This window comes from Trichoplusia ni, chromosome 5, assembly GCF_003590095.1.
Source record: "Trichoplusia ni isolate ovarian cell line Hi5 chromosome 5, tn1, whole genome shotgun sequence".
Taxonomy (NCBI): Eukaryota; Metazoa; Arthropoda; class Insecta; order Lepidoptera; family Noctuidae; genus Trichoplusia; species Trichoplusia ni.
In genome coordinates this window covers 12,522,945-12,539,205 of record NC_039482.1, presented here as the reverse complement: position 1 = coordinate 12,539,205, position 16,261 = coordinate 12,522,945, and the positions used below count along the sequence as shown (strand labels likewise).

The 16,261-nt window shown below is 36.4% G+C and overlaps 1 protein-coding gene across 1 annotated transcript; it reads left to right on the top strand.

The window, feature by feature from the left end:
• Positions 1 to 477: 477 nt before the first annotated feature.
• Positions 478 to 6,325, top strand: LOC113494544 (chymotrypsin-2-like; the record flags this gene model as incomplete). Its single annotated transcript, XM_026872932.1, has 4 exons — positions 478 to 710; positions 2,069 to 2,315; positions 5,270 to 5,416; positions 5,668 to 6,325. Coding segments are annotated over 4 exons (819 nt in total), but the record flags the coding sequence as incomplete, so codon positions are not given.
• Positions 6,326 to 16,261: the final 9,936 nt, after the last annotated feature.

Here is a 16,261-nt window from a genome sequence, read left to right as displayed (position 1 = left end):
GCTAGATATTTTAGTAAAGCAAAATGCTTGTATCGTGTCATATTTCATACTGAAAAAAATCAAAAAGTAAGGCTGTCCAAATTAGGCTCGTGAAGGATTTGAACCTCCGACCTCCGATGCTCAGGTGTTTAAACCTGGATATCGGCGCTCTCGCCCTCTGAGCTAACGAGACCTGTGAGCGGAGTTTTCAATTTATCGACCATTACACTCAAATGTTGTCACTACCATTTCAAAATCGACCCTACCGCTTAAAGAATAAAACTGCTTTTCATATCTAAGTAACGTCTGACTGTGTACCATGAGATTTCGTTCACCGACACGCTATGGGGTACAGGGTAGTAGCCGTAATAGGCAGTGTTCAACAGTGCTACGCTTAAATTAGCCTTGTATAAGAATACACGAATTTTAATTTGATTTTGATTAAGTGAATAGAAATTTTATATACATTGAAACTTGTTTGTAAATAAAATGACGTAAATCCGCACCAAAACTAAAAAATATGAACTTTCAGGCTTCATTCTGGAGCTGCCATCAGAAGTAGCCGACAGTAGACTCATATATAAAGAGGCACGCATCGTGGGCGGAGTGGATGCTCCCGAGGGTCGTATCCCCTACCAGGCGTCTCTGCGCTCCTGGTACAACTCCCACTTCTGCGGCGGATCAGTACTTAACAACCGATGGATCCTGACAGCCGCCCACTGTACCGATGGGTAAGGACTCTTTTGAGCATAAGACTAGTTACGAGTATATAGCTGATATCTAGGAGTGTTAGCGTCTGTAGTACTCTAAAACAAGGATATCCTGTACCGGGCTTAGGAATAGAATAAAAAATAGAAAGAAATGGATAAAAAATGAAAAAAGAATAGATTTTTTTTTTTGAATGCTAAATTATCAAACGTCTCTTTCCGCTTTGGGTGGAGCGGAAGAGAGTGTCAGACTTTTACTGACTTAATAAACCCACTCATGTTCCTTCTTATGCCCTTCGGGTACCGGAGCCAGGGTAACCCAATGATGGTACGCGTGTTTCTCCCTTCCGGGAAAGACCGTCGAAGTTTGACCCGTTTTGTGTCAATTTTTATTAGCTGCCGTTATATGAATTTACCTTTTTTCGAAACTAGATTGTTTACAAGTAAATTACCGGGGCTTCCCAGAAGTAATCAAAAGAACCAGCATTATAACATACATGCAAAAAAAACGATATTTGTGTAAGTAGTGATCACTCTAAAAGGTATTTACCAAAATGTTTGTCAAACGATATTTATTACCCATAGCCATGGATAAACATAAAGTTTTTTTGTAAATGGCTAGCCTTTGCTTGATTATATATGATTGATCGGTTCCATGAAGGCTTTTGAGCAATTCGCGGAACGCCCGGTTAAATTCAAACAATTTAAAAACTGTGGTTAAAATTTAAAAATTCGAACTGTTTTTCGTGTAAAACAGTTAAGCTTTCATGTAGCTGGAATGTTTACAAGTTCTTCGTTAAATTGTTACAGAATGATTTATGGCTTTCAGAAAATGACAGGATTTTTTCATATTTACCTTAAAATTTAATATCGTGAAATCTTTGTGATTCCCTAGGGTGGTTGACGGGTTTGCAAATTATCAGGCTTATGCAACATGAATAATTTTCAAATTAGAAAATTAAATAGAAATGACTTGGAACAAGCATTTTTGGACCAAGCGTGTCCTTTTCAGGAATGTAGTAGGATGTTGTTATCGTGTTGATATAAAACCCTCGATAGACAGTCACACTAAAATGACAATTAAAAATGTATAAGTAACAGTTTGTAAGACACAGTCCAAACAGCAGTACTAAGTGTCAAGACTTTGAATTTCTTGTAACAAAAATTTTCGCGCTAAGGAAGTCAATCGTTGTATCACGGAAACAAACAAACATTAAATGACATGTACATAGACAACCAGATTCAGAACAAGCATTCGTTGATCAAACAATTGCATGTCCTAAGTGGAGAGTCCCGTGTGGCTTTGACCTTTACCACTCGGCTACTCGGCTAGACGATTTCGATTATGAGACCCTCACAAATAAACCTCTATTTTCTTCCAGCCAATCCAAATACGGTATAAGCGTAGTACTGGGCACCACCAACCGTCTGTCCGGCGGCGTCAAGTACTCCGTGGACCGCATCATTATCCATAAGAAGTACGACAGCGCCTCCATCAAGAACGACATCAGCCTTATCAAGGTCACCAAGGAGATCCAGTTCAATAACCTCGTGCAGCCGATACAACTGCCTGAAGCCGACACTGGGGAAGGCGTGGAGCTGCTGCTCAGTGGGTGGGGAAGGATTTCTGTGAGTATTATCAGCTGTTCTTCATCATTTATCTCAGAAGTTGAACTGTTGGTATTGGATATGGCTATGTTGGCTAGGAGATGCTTAAGTTGATGTTTTCATTGATACCCGAAATTCTGCGTTTTCTTATTTTAGAAATTTTTATTATAGTTCACTTCTAAATCACACACTATTAACCTCCAGAACAAATCCGCTTGAATCCGCTTCCAAGAATTTATAAAGCAAGAAACAAATTTTGCAAAATACATTTTTTTAATCTTGTTAATTACGTAATGTGGATAATGTTATTATTTATTATACTTAATTCCCTGAACGAAAATAAGAGCTATTGCTCACCAATGAAAAAATGTTGCAAAAAAACTCATTTTCCTTCATCGTCTATTTGAACACAGCTCCATAGCACGTCAGAACAAGTTAGTATAAATTATATATAAGCATATAAACATCCTAAACTCAAGGAAATTATGTGTTCAAAGTTATTTCCCTTCAACAAGAACAGTCAGCGAAGCGAGAATTTGTTCCCTTTGCGTATAATAAACATGTGTTAGAAATATTTCACATTTGTTTTGGATTATAACACGATAAGCAGGGACTCCGGAAATAGACTAGGTTATTTTAGTACAAATCAAGGTTCGGTTATACAAATAAAAAATGGATATAAACACACAGTTAATTGCATCTTCTTTTTAAAACTTCTTACTATCTCAGCAGTAAGAAGTAAAATCTTCTTATGCTTAGTCACACATACAAAGATACCCTGTCTAGAACGAGGATTGATAGATAAACTTCTTGAAAGGTGACTACATAAACAGCTAGCTTGAAACTGGTTAAAGAAAAAACTGTGAGAAAAGCATTTCGTAACACAACACCCACATCTTGCTCTATCTATTTTCAGTCCTTTTCTTCTAGAAATTCTAGAAAAGGCTCTCACGCGTTGCGTAGTTACGGTGAGTTTGACCCTTTACTACTGTTATTCCCGACACATTCGGAAGACTCTCTAATTGTGTCATTAGTGCTCCCTGGCACTCCACAACGATCAGGGGTGTCAACTATCCCAAGATAATATAAATTTAACAATACTTCTATGCCTATGGACTACAACCTTTTTACCCTTTATAGGTCACTTACACTTAAAATTGTTAGTTCTTGTAATTTTCTGACCATCAAATACCATCAGTTTTAAGAAACATTTTTGTGTCTTTCGGGAAACATTTTGAGAACAAAATCCACTTGAACCCTATACGATCTACATCAAACACTCTCTATACTCAAGCATTGATTTTTTTAAAAGCTAAAGTCATCCCCAAGTTCAACGGCTTGGGGATGTGTCGGACTTCTACCGAATAAAAGCATCCCCGGCTTCTACGGTTTTAGCCAGAGTCACAGAATCGCACGCTAATTCTGCGCGCCTCTGGTTCTTTCTGATGTTTTAACCCTATAAATCTCGTCTCATCTCAAAAATCTCATTTTATTAGTCGCATTTACGAATTCCCCCCTTTATTTTCCCTCTCACACGGTTCATCACTCTTTCATAACGAGGTCATTACACCAACCCACTGTACGCGAGTCGCGGGTTCGATCAGCGCGCAGGACAAGCGTTTGTGTGATCCAAGAATGCTTGTTTTGAGTCTGGGTGTCTTAGTACATGTCAGTTGTATGTTTGTGAAACCCCACCCGCGACACAAGGATTAACTTCCTCTGTCCCTTAATCTTCTACAAAATAATTGTATTATATCGCCTTATAGTTTTGCCAGCCCTATTTACTGACACAGAAACTAACGACGCACTGTCTGAGACCCGCCATTACCGGGCCACTTCTGTATATCTGTTTTATTATTGTTTTTGTTTGGCTCTCCTGATGCACTTAAGCTGGCTGGCCTGAGGGACCACAGGTGTTTCTTGTAACCTGTGTTAAAGCGAAAATTATTTTCAATTTGTTGAATGATGCCTGCCTTTATATATACCACGGCTAGGCACAGACACCTCTTCCCGTGTTGCGAAAGTTTAAGCATTGATCGCCACGCTAGTTCAGTAAATAAAGTTGTTATAACTCTTTTTCACCTTTGTCTACTACCTAGTATACTTTTACTTGAATTTCTCCGGTAATTTGAAAGAGTAAGCAGAGTCATTGTCCACTTAAACTCCAGTGTAACTAGCGACATTTTGGATATTTACGTTCTTGGTTTGGTGGTAAAGTAATTCATTTTGAAAGATCGGTGACATTATCTATATTTAGAGATACGTATAGTTACTAACGTTTACGTGAATAAGCATTTATGTTACCGATAGCAGCACTTCATAGGTTTCTATTTACGAGGAAATGCTCGATTTAATAATATAGTAATTATCGAGTGCTAATTATACAGGTTTTCTCACGTGCACCTGAGTGTAACTCTTAACACTGGCACATGAAGACCACACGTGTGTTTCCTTTTACTTTAGGTTAATTTGCTTTTAATTGTTTTAAATAGAGCATGTTTATTTGATTCAAGACGTATGGACATGTTTTTATCCGACTTCGTCAGAGAAAAAGTGTCACGAATTAATTTTAAGTTTTTTTGTTCAGCTCTATAGCTGAAACTGGTATGTAGATGTAAGGTTGTGTTGAGTCATTATGCTGGTTTATACTTTGAAACTTAGACTTTTGGTCTAGTTCGTAGTCCTGACTGCTATACTGGATACGCCATCCAGTTTCGATTTCGAGTTTCGATGGGTTCGATTCCCACTCAAAACAAATGTTTGAGTGGTGAGCACGATCATGTTTTCTATATCTGAGGGCAATGTATCTGTAATGTATTTAGAAACACACAAATATGTTTAGCAGTTGTCTAGTACTCATACATAATACAAGCTTCGCTTAGTTTGAGACTAGATGACGTTGTTCCACAGTTGTGAAACATTCTATAATTATATTTCTTTTCGGGGTTGTGTCCAAAATATCGCTTTTGCTACAGTACCCCGGCTCCCTCCCAGTTCATCTGCAGATGATCAACCTAACATCAGTCAGTGTGGAGGATTGCCAGAACATCTTCATCCAAATCAACCCGGTGTTCAACACTCAAATCTGTTCCCTCACCAAGTATGGCGAAGGAGCTTGTCATGTAAGTAATAGTATTTTAAAGTTAGTTATTAAAGCTAATGTGAGTATATTGTATATAATGAATAAACCCAGTACCCAAGACGTAAATCCAAAAATCGTGACAATAGGGTATTTACCAAAAAAAACTGTTCAGACCGTAAGGCAGATTTCCAAAAAAAATTGGCTATATATTTTTTACAAAAATTAGGAACTCGGTCAATGTCACGCGCAATAGCTAGTCTTAGACATTCTCGTTTTTCTATCCTATCCCAGGGTGATTCCGGAGGTCCTCTCGTCTCTGGCAAGAGTGTCGTCGGCATCGTATCCTGGGGCATGCCGTGTGCCAAAGGCTACCCTGACGTATACACCAGGGTGTACTCCTTCAAAGACTGGATCCTGAAAACCATGGAAGAGAACAAAGAAGAGTACCCCGCGCCACAGAAAATTATATTTCCTATGAATTAAGGGGATTTGTATGTATGTAAGTGTATCTACCTTGGAAGTCTAATGTAATCCTGATTAAGGAATTTCCAGAAATATCGGAAACTACCTTGAAATAATGCAAGAGAAAACTTTAAACTAATACCTATTGCAAAATAAATAACTGGGCACCGTTAGTGCAAGTGAGAGAGAAAACTACATTTTGTAGAGCAACATCACTTTTCCTCAACTGGAAGGTGGACGGAAGGCCCCCAGTATTGTTTTGGTAACACCGTTCCTATATCGTCTTCAGTTATTGCATCTATATTTTTTTAACCAATATTCAACCAGAAGTAATCCTGCTTTGATCAGGGTCGTATATATACCTTCAAGATGTTATTATTGAACCTATAGAATCTTAACTTGTAATGTATACGCAAATATATCGAAGCAACGATTGTATCTAATTGAAACCATGTGTATATTAAAGTAACCGTAGAACTGATCAAAACGTGTCTTCTTTGTTATACCATTGGCATGCTAGCTTTTGATTTGAATTATGGATATTTATCCTAGCGTTGCGGGGGGTTTCACAAATCTTCAAGTCACATACAAATAAATCACAGACTCAGGACCATTATTCGTGGATCCCACAAAGGCTTGTGCTACGCGGGGATCGAATCCGCGACACATCGCGCGTGGGTTTGTTGTGGTGACCTCAACCACTCGGCTATCCTTGCAAAATTTGGTAATACTTTTTAGGAGAATAGCTTGAACTCCAAGAAAGGACACAGTCCACATAAGATAAGCAAACTTAATAAAATATAAAAAACGCAAAAACGACGACGACGGTGTGTTTTATGTGTGTGTATGATGATGAATGTCTGAATGAACCGATTTTGATTTTGTTTTTTTTTTTAATTTCGAATGTAAATTAAAGATGGAGGGCCTCCACAAATTGTAGAAAAGCAAATATTTCTTCTTAATTTCCTAAACATGGAAATTAAAATAAATCCAAGGAAGGACTATAAACCTCTATCCACACGACAAAAAATTTTGCGTCAACAAATGCGTCGAGGGTATTTGTATGAATATTACCTCTCTTATTCGAAATAACAGGCACCTTTCGTACCATCTACATTCATGCATCATTTTCTCACCAGAGATTTTCGTAAATACGAAACGTGTTCACTTGTGCATAACGAGCAAACAGGCGCGAAAATGAACAGTGAACACGCATAAACATAAACACCGCGTAGGGTTTGAGCAAAAAGGTTGGTTTTTTAACCGAACCCATGAGGATGAATATGTTTTCCAGTTTTCCTATATATACCATAATTTACTGACAGATTCTCCGTGTATTGCCATAATGATTGAGATGGTGGGGACCTTTTTTTGATGCAGTCGATTATGTACTACAGCTCCGGCCAAGGTAATGATGGGTCTACATTTTGTGACCAACGCTCCTCTTAGACTCGTTGTCATAAAATCTTTTGTTTATTCAGAACACATTATTTAAATCCCGAAAATTAATTTGTCACCGACCAATTCTATGACCGATAACTCGATCTTTATTTGAACTTAGTGACGAAAAGACAATGGAGCATCAGTAAAGGGTTCCGTTTTTACCCTTTGGGTAATTAATAAAAACAATAATATTTATAATTCTTTTACCCAGTCTTCTTATACAACAAAGCTTTCCAACAATATTATTTTCCAGAAAGCTAAAACATTCGTAAGTCATCCTTTTAACGATTAATTAGTTAATGTGGCTACCCGTGACATCTTACAAGAAATTAATTAAGAAATGCACTTCAGGTCCTTTGTTATTAGATGGCATGAGTAAACTCTTCAGCCACTATAGGCATCTTTTTTGTTACGGCCATAAAATTTGTTCGTTTTTTTACTTATTTATTAAAACGACTTATGATAAATGAATAACTCTTCGCCTTTCACACAGCTCAATGAATTTATGTATGCCTCTAGCCCGACGCATGTACCTTCTACATTGTACAGCAGACAAGCAAACCGGCTTCAAATTTGAATATGTGGTACGTGTACCCACGTCCAATATTTGTTTTGTGGACCCATCAAAGTGAACTACGAATATACCGTATTTTAGACTTAGGTAAGCATAGGAGCTCCTGGCTAAACGATCAAAGGTTAAGCTACACTTGATACAGACGGTCCGTGGATGGGTGACCCTCTATGTCATAGCAAGTTCCTCCGTGTTTCGGAAGATACATTTTAAATTGTGATTCCATCATGTTATTTAAACATCTGTGATCCTCGTAACGGGTAGTCAGAAGCTTGAATGTCTGACAACCAATCTGACTATAGGGTTTCTCGTTACTAAATACTGTATGACTCCAAATATTTTGTTGGAATCACACAATAATTTAACTAAGATTTAAAAGTGTTGTTTTTTTGAAGAACCGGCCAAGTGCTACTTATTAAGAAGACTGGTTTCTTAGCAGAAATAAATGTTTTTAATAAATGAATCCTATCTTCTTACTATAGCTCAATTCGCTAAACTTCAGTGTGGCAAAGCATTTATATGTAATTACTTTACTTTGTGTCAGTTTTAAACCGGTTTCCGCGACCCAGCTGTGTACCTAAGCAAGTATAATTAATTTCCTTCATGTCTCACGTGACAGGCTGGATCAGGTGGAGTATGTATAGTTATTATGGCTGACAGAATTATTTACAAAGGTATCATTTGTAGTAAATAAGTTGAAGGCTGTATAATTTAATATACACCGTGATTTTTTATTCGTCTTACAAAAGCTGCCCAGTTCATGTATCCAATGGCTAGAACACGTTCATGATATAAAAATAGGTAGGTATTTATGAGATTTGAATAAATTTTAAATGCAATTTTTATTCAATATTATTATGCAATTCGTAGTTTTTTAGAAACACAGCTCTGTTGCGAGCGCGGTCCGAGCCTTGTATCAATGGTGAGGGGCGCGGGGGGCGGCAGCGTTTTTATCATTTTTAAGAATATATTCCAGATTTATCTTGTTTAATTTTTCTTCGTACTTATTATCTTAGCTGATGATAAAAAAATAATAATCGCGCCAAGGGGTATTTTACGTCGGATACATGAACTGGGCTCCTTTTGTAAGACGACAAAAAATCACCGTGAATAGAAACCAAATAGAGGTAAAAGCCGGGCAAGTGTGAACAAGGTAAAGCTAATGTAAAAAGTGTAATTTTGTTTTTATTATTTTCATATTCACCAACAGCTCTTGAACTCAATTTTTTTTGTAATAATAGATCTGTTTGTGATTTTCAATAGCCTAGCTATTCATGAATACGGCCTGGTGATAAACAATCAGGCAGTAATGGTATTCCGTTTTTATTTTACCCTAAAAAAAGAAAAAATATTTAATTAGTCACTCGTTTATAATTCTGCCTTTTATAAATACAAGAGGGAATTTTTTGTTCTAAAAACGACAAGTAAACTATACTGTTTTCAAAATAAAATTACAATGCATGCTGTGTGCTTGTTAAACTTGTTTATTTATTGAACGTTTTTTGGCAAAACTCCGTCGTGTATTCCACGGTAACATCTATTTTGGGCATTGTTCTATTTAACTACGTATATTATCCACATTGGAAACTGCATATTTATAAGCAAAAGTTTTCACATAAAGTAAAATGATCCATAACATAAAATAATTAATCAACCTTATAGATTAACACTCTTCAATTAATTACCAACCAACACTCTGCAATACTTTAAAATTACATTCAAGTGCGTAAAACCATAACAGCGAAACTTTGACCTACTTACGCGAATATTTCGGCAGGACTCCATTGGACCCCCAAGGGGAGGTATGGGGGTCTAAGGGGGTCGACAGATGAGGAGCATTATGTGAATGACATGAGCGCAATGCCTGAAAACCTTTTAGTACCCCCACTAAGAGGTTTTTTGAAGTCCGTCCTTATTTGTGGGTCAAGGTAGGCCTTTGTCCTTGCCTCTCCTTTGTTAGGGACCTGTTTATCGAACAATACTTAATGGATTATTATTGTAGCTTACAATCTATTATGGAACATTACTATACTGAGTTAACAGAAATAGCTTGTATAGAATTATTACCGATTCCCGTATAAATGTGCAATAATTTAGTGGTTTTAATTTGGAGAGGAAAAACTGAAGGTCAATCTTGGTTCGATATATAATCGAATCGATATCGATTGAGTTTTTGTTATTTTTAAATTAAAAATTATTTGTTTCGTAAACAATGGATGTTTACGTTAGATAAGATAAAATTTATCGATATTTTTTTCAGTATGAATGAAACACAAAGTTAACATTGAAAGTTGAATAAATTGCGCAGTGAATTTATGTAGATTGTAGACAAAGAATATTTTTTTTCGATGTCTAGCGTTTGTCCGTCGTATCTATTCGATACGAAAGAAAACTATATCGCTTCAACTTATCGATGACCGAAAGTAAAACATTAAATTACCCTTGAATGTTTGTTACCTCTTTACGCATGAAATGCTTAACCAATATCGATGAAAGTAACTTAGTTTTCTTGAATGAAAAGATTCTGACGTAAAATAAAGTTCAACATCACGGAAAATCAAACGGCGACAATTGGCGTTTACAAAATCAACAGTCCATTCAATAAATTTTATTTACAAAACTTCTAGCGATGTACAAATTCTGTTACAAACAACTTCGTTAAACTCTACAACCGCTTAAAGGATAAATAAAATACTTAAGCTTCGTATATATCTCTTTAGGAGCAAATAGTCGGGAAACTTTGTCCCAAGAACAAGTTTGTCCGGTTCTGAGGCAGGTAGAGGACAATCTGTACCGATTCATGAACACATACCATGCAACAGACTTTTGATTGATTTTTTTTGTGAAACTTAGGTGAAATGCTGGCGGTGGTCCTACTGGTAATCGGGAAATTACATTATAAACAGGAGTCAAAAGGTTTAAACTGAAATCCAGCGCTTAGCTAAATAGCTACCCTCTAGGGGGCAGCATATAACTGACGCTTGAACTTTTTTGTGTATGTACTTCTATTAGCTGCAATACTGGAAACATTAAACGATACTAAGGAACCGAAACATGTCGGACATTCCCGATAAATACGCGTGAGTAAACTGTTGCAGTTAATAATGAATCATTCTCACGATAGTTACTATAAAAATACCTATTATAGGTGGTGCAAACCTGATAAGTATGTTTGTGCGTGCTTGCACCGCCGTTTTGTGATCAAGGTCAGTAATAAATTAGTATCCATTGACAAGGGTGGTTTTGTTTCGTAGCTGGATTTTAAATGGCTTAAAACACAATATTACCGATAACTTAACTATACTTCTATACTAATATATAAAGCTGAAGAGTTTGTTTGTTTGTTTGTTTGTTTGAACGCGCTAATCTCAGGAACTACTGATCCAAATTGAAAAATTCTTTTTGTGTTGAATAGACCATTAATCGAGGAAGGCTTTAGGCTACAAACCATCACGCTACGACTAATAGGAGCGAAGATACAATGGAAAATATGGGAAAAACAGGGCATGTAAAAATCAAATCTTATATCTTCTACCCACGGGGACGAAGTCGCGGGCAACAGCTAGTATAGAATAACACGTAACCCTTTCTCCGTAACCCAGTTCACTAAAAGCCAAATACTAGGAGTATATTGAGAACCTCAATAAGCATGTTCGTTGTCACGTTACGCGTGACTTTCCACATTATTTTCCTATCACGCGTGTGACACGGTCTCTATGCATTAATAATGCAAGAATAAAGTATCTTGTACCAAGGAATAAGCTATTTTTTCCTCTCCAGTGCTTCTCATGAGACTACGATGGATATTGATGGTAAAATGCCTTTGTAAAGCAATCAGGTATGAATTTTTCAATGCAAAAAATATTGTCGTTGATCGATGGAGGTTATTTTCGACTTTATTATAATGTGATAAGGTGTATTTTTGTATGATTCCCAGCGTTTCTAAAATTGTTTTCTGTTTCTTGTTTACATGGTGGAAAAAATTGGCGCAAAAGCACACAGTTTTTGGAAGGTCATTCGAAAATTTAATAGTTATCAGTTCTTCAAAACTGTTTTGTATTGTATGAGTTTTTCGTGTTATTGCGCTCTCGTAGTCAAGTGATTTTGATCATAAGCGATTGTTAGATCTTAATAAGAGGGTACCATTTTAACCCTTTTCGTATGAAACCATAAAAAGTAGCTTTTTTTAAAGTATCCTGCACGGTCATGCATTTTCGCCACTTCAACCTAAGCTCATTAATAATATTCATCCTTCATATCTTACTCACTCAATATAACTACCATGTAAAAAATAACCACCATGTAAAGCATATTCTCCGAGGACTCACAGTAATTTAAACTTTAAATAAAAAGCCTCGTGTTTCACACAACAATAGGGAGATACAAACGTGTTATCTGAATGTAAATGTTTATTCAACGTGACATTCAAAGGACGTGGAAATGTGATTTCAGTCGTTACAAAATCAACTACCTTTATACCTACGCTTTGACTGTGACGTTTTGTAAAGTACTCTTACAATTCAGAGCTGTACGTACGCTTGTACGTCTTGGATAAGGATTGTGCACACGACGAAAAGAGTTCTTGAAATCTACTGTTATTCGCAGAATGAAGGGTTCTAAATTATAAAAGATTTGTGTTACGTAGTGGCATGGACGTTGGACTACTAAGTCAAAGGTTAGGTTGGGTAGGGTAGGTTGGTAGGTATCAATTGTAGGTACTGCACATGAACAAAGTACTTAAAACACCTATTTTTTCAACCCACTTCAAGGGCCCACACGCGGCTTTGAATCTGACTACGGGTTGGCCTCAACAAAACACCTGTTTTTCGACAGTTTCAAGAATTTTCAACCCACTCAAAGGCCCACACGCGGCTTAGAATCTGACAAAGGTTGGCCTTAACCATACGGTAAGAAGAAGAATTACCTTATTATCCATTGAACCTACCGCTCAATAGTGTGGTAAGATCTACCAGCGCCAACAAAATTGCATTTCCCCGAGCTCTTATACTGACAAATCGCTCTAATGTTTTAAACTGTCAAATCAAAGTCACTGGTCAAAAACGAATATAATTCCCAAACATTTGAAGTTTTCCAAGTGTTTTCTTTCTTAATGCCGTAAAAAATGCCCAGCCTTTCCAAATCTTTCTCTTATTACCAGCTTACGTGATTTTAGTCTATTTTGGCCAGTGAAAATAATTCAATCCAGCCCTTACAAAAAAGATAGATTTGGCTGAGTATAATATCGTAGAAAAAGTTACAACGAGTAAAACGAAAAACCCAATTTGCCAAGCGAAACCTATGCCCGTGCTATCAGTTTATTAAATCTCGGCTGTAAAAGTTCCGTGTACAAAAAATCAGGCAATAAACGATTTCATATGAATACTTTAGCCTGCGTTCAAATCAAACAGATAGTCAAGTACCGGGAGGGTTGCGCAGGCTATTGTATTTTATACATATTTACTTTTTCGTTCACCTATAACCGATAATACGTCACTACGCTGTGTATTTTCTAGTTTTATATTTACAGTACGGGGGATGCGAGGTGTGATCTATCGTATTTTGACGTTTGAAAAATGCTACTAAGTAGCATTATTTTTAGTGTTTTTGGGTCCGTACTGCAAGGGTACACGGGACCGTATGTTTGTTCACAAAACAGTTTGTTTGTTCGTTTGTTACAAGGCTGCATCTCATGTACCGTAATGAATTAGCTGACATTCTGCTCAAAACTGATTAGTTTTTCTTTATCCTATTTCTTCAAAACTCTTAATGAAACACATCAAACTCTACTTAACCTTGTTTATCAATCTGCTGAAAGTGTACGTTTGTTTGAACGCCGCGTTGTCAGCAGCTGAGAGTACCTACTATGACGTCAGAATAAAGCTTATTATGTAAGTAATCTTCGAATATAGACCTTATTACTCTCAGAAGTACAGGACCGACTGAGATGACAAATGGACGTGATTTAGGAGCTGTGTATTTGGGAATATGATTCAGAGTGTGTATTGTTTAATCCATTGTATTACTAACAAAGGACTTATTGATACTTTTCTGATATAGCACTGCGCACGTATTATGCAAATGAGAGGCAATTGGAATAACGGATAGCCGAGTGGTTCGTTCTTGTCACGTCAAATCCATTTTCAAATCAATTGACTATATAAGCAGGCACCTATAGCGTTAATTACAAAAAAAAAGCAACAATGGCAAGTACAATTTTTGTTACACTAGATTTGCATTAAAATGATTAAAATGGAAAACCTTCAAATAAGGCAGAAAAGTTGTATTGACGGTCTTCTTGAAGGATGAATTTTTGGTCATCATGCTTTTCTTTAATTTCCTGCGTATGTTATAATATGTATGAAATATTTCAGGATGTTATCTGCATTTGTAAAAATAAATAATTAATAACAATAACTTAGGCCGTTGGTAATTAATTTGACTCACTAACCGATGTGATTACTTTTTTTATAAACAGTACAGTAATTTTATTAACTCCAGCTTTTTAGAGAAATTGAAAAAAATAACAATACAATACTCGAAGTACTTGAACATCGAATAGCCGGGGATAGGATTTTCAGTTTTCTCTTGCCGATAGCGTACCACATAGATATGGATATTCGATTAACAACGAGAGTGCTTTCATCAATCATTGATATGGAATCAATCATTCATGATATTTTATAGATTAGAAATACGTCATCGAAAATAAATCATTCGGTGGACTAATTAGATTTGTGGTGGATGTAACCGAATGGGTATTTGGAATTTTAGACAGTGAAATGTCAGACAATTTTGTCTAATGATTGTTGGTTGTCATTAGTGTCTGATGGCCAGCAAATCAATTGTATACTAATCAAAAGTATTTTCGTACTTACGTTTAATAGGAAAAAAGCAGATTAAGTACGAATATGACTCGCAATACTGAGGTTTCCGAAGAAATAGGCTGGGAAAAACAAATTTGGTTCAAACCATCAAAGTCATGACCTTACCAGAAATTTAAATGCACTTGATACTCAGTCTTTGGGTAATATAAGAAAGTATTGTTTCGCTAGGTATTAAGTAGCTCAGAAAACCTAATGTTTTCTGGGTTTATACATTTCATTAATACGAAAGAAAAAATAGAGTAACAAAAAAACATTTTTATTAAAACAAAACAGAAAACAACTAAACACCATTACCACTTCATTTCACAAAAAAAACACGCAACAACTAAAACAGCCATAGCAAAAAAAAAGTTTAAAGCAAATAACAGAACACCTCCTTCAATTCCACGTCTTAACAAAAACAATATGCAGAGCTACTTACCTTTGGTTTTTCTGTCCATACGCCACCATAGCCCCGTACCGTAATCCAAGGAGATTACTTTATGAATAATTTTGAAAAGACTCTCGTTACGTCACTCATCGCTCAGGATCCACGGTGGCGAGTAAAGCCCTGTCTTACCTCCTCGTTTTGGTAAACAACAATTTAGATTTTGGCTATAGAGAAATTTGAGAAGGCTCACTCATGAAAGTAATTTTTTTTTACATGTAAGTGAAGTTTCCTATTATTTTGGGTATATTGACGATTTTACAGATTATGATTAATGCAACTAAATCTTCCCTATTTTCATAGGGATAGCTTGACTAGTTTCGGAACTACCGAAGTTCTGATTGAATCATGAGCTGAGGTGGTTGGGCGTCTGGTTAGGCTTGACCAGACCCAACTGAAGTCCTTAGTAGTAAGTTGACGCGGTGGCGGGGTCGCGAGAGAATAAATAACTATTGGATTACTACCACTTTTTAAAGAAAGAGTGTGGAAAATAGAATTGTATTTTTTCGGAGTGCGTCATGTATTTTAACGAATAATAATGAAAACTAATCTTTTGTTTTCTCCTGCCATCGTCATAATGTGTACAAATTCTGTTAAGGCTACGTCATGGGCAGTCTCCTTAACTGTAGAGCAATTAATCTTTGTTTATTTTTCATTTGTTGCAGATAAAGGCAAAGAATCGTATGCAATATTTTTGGTTTATCTGACGGACTAAAAGATACTTTCTTTTTTACCAAGTTATCATCCCTAAAGCCAAATTGAAAAGCCGAGCTGAGTCCACTCTTTCTCCACTCTGCGCTGTCCATGGCATCTACCTTCCGGAACAGCATTTGAACTACTTTGAAAGTCATCAAAGGCCCACCTCTCACCATGCATTTATCTCATACAATCATGTACCGGCAGATAAATAGAAAATCCCAAAAATAGTTTCCTTGTTTCACCTTACTTCACCTTCTGAAACAGTTTATTATGAAACGTTCACCGTCGTTATTTACATACATATTTACATTACGAACGAATCAAAATCTCATTAAATATTTATTCTGTGTTTACGTCTCGAGTTCGGCGACATTCTGTTGCGGTGAGGGTATCAATGTA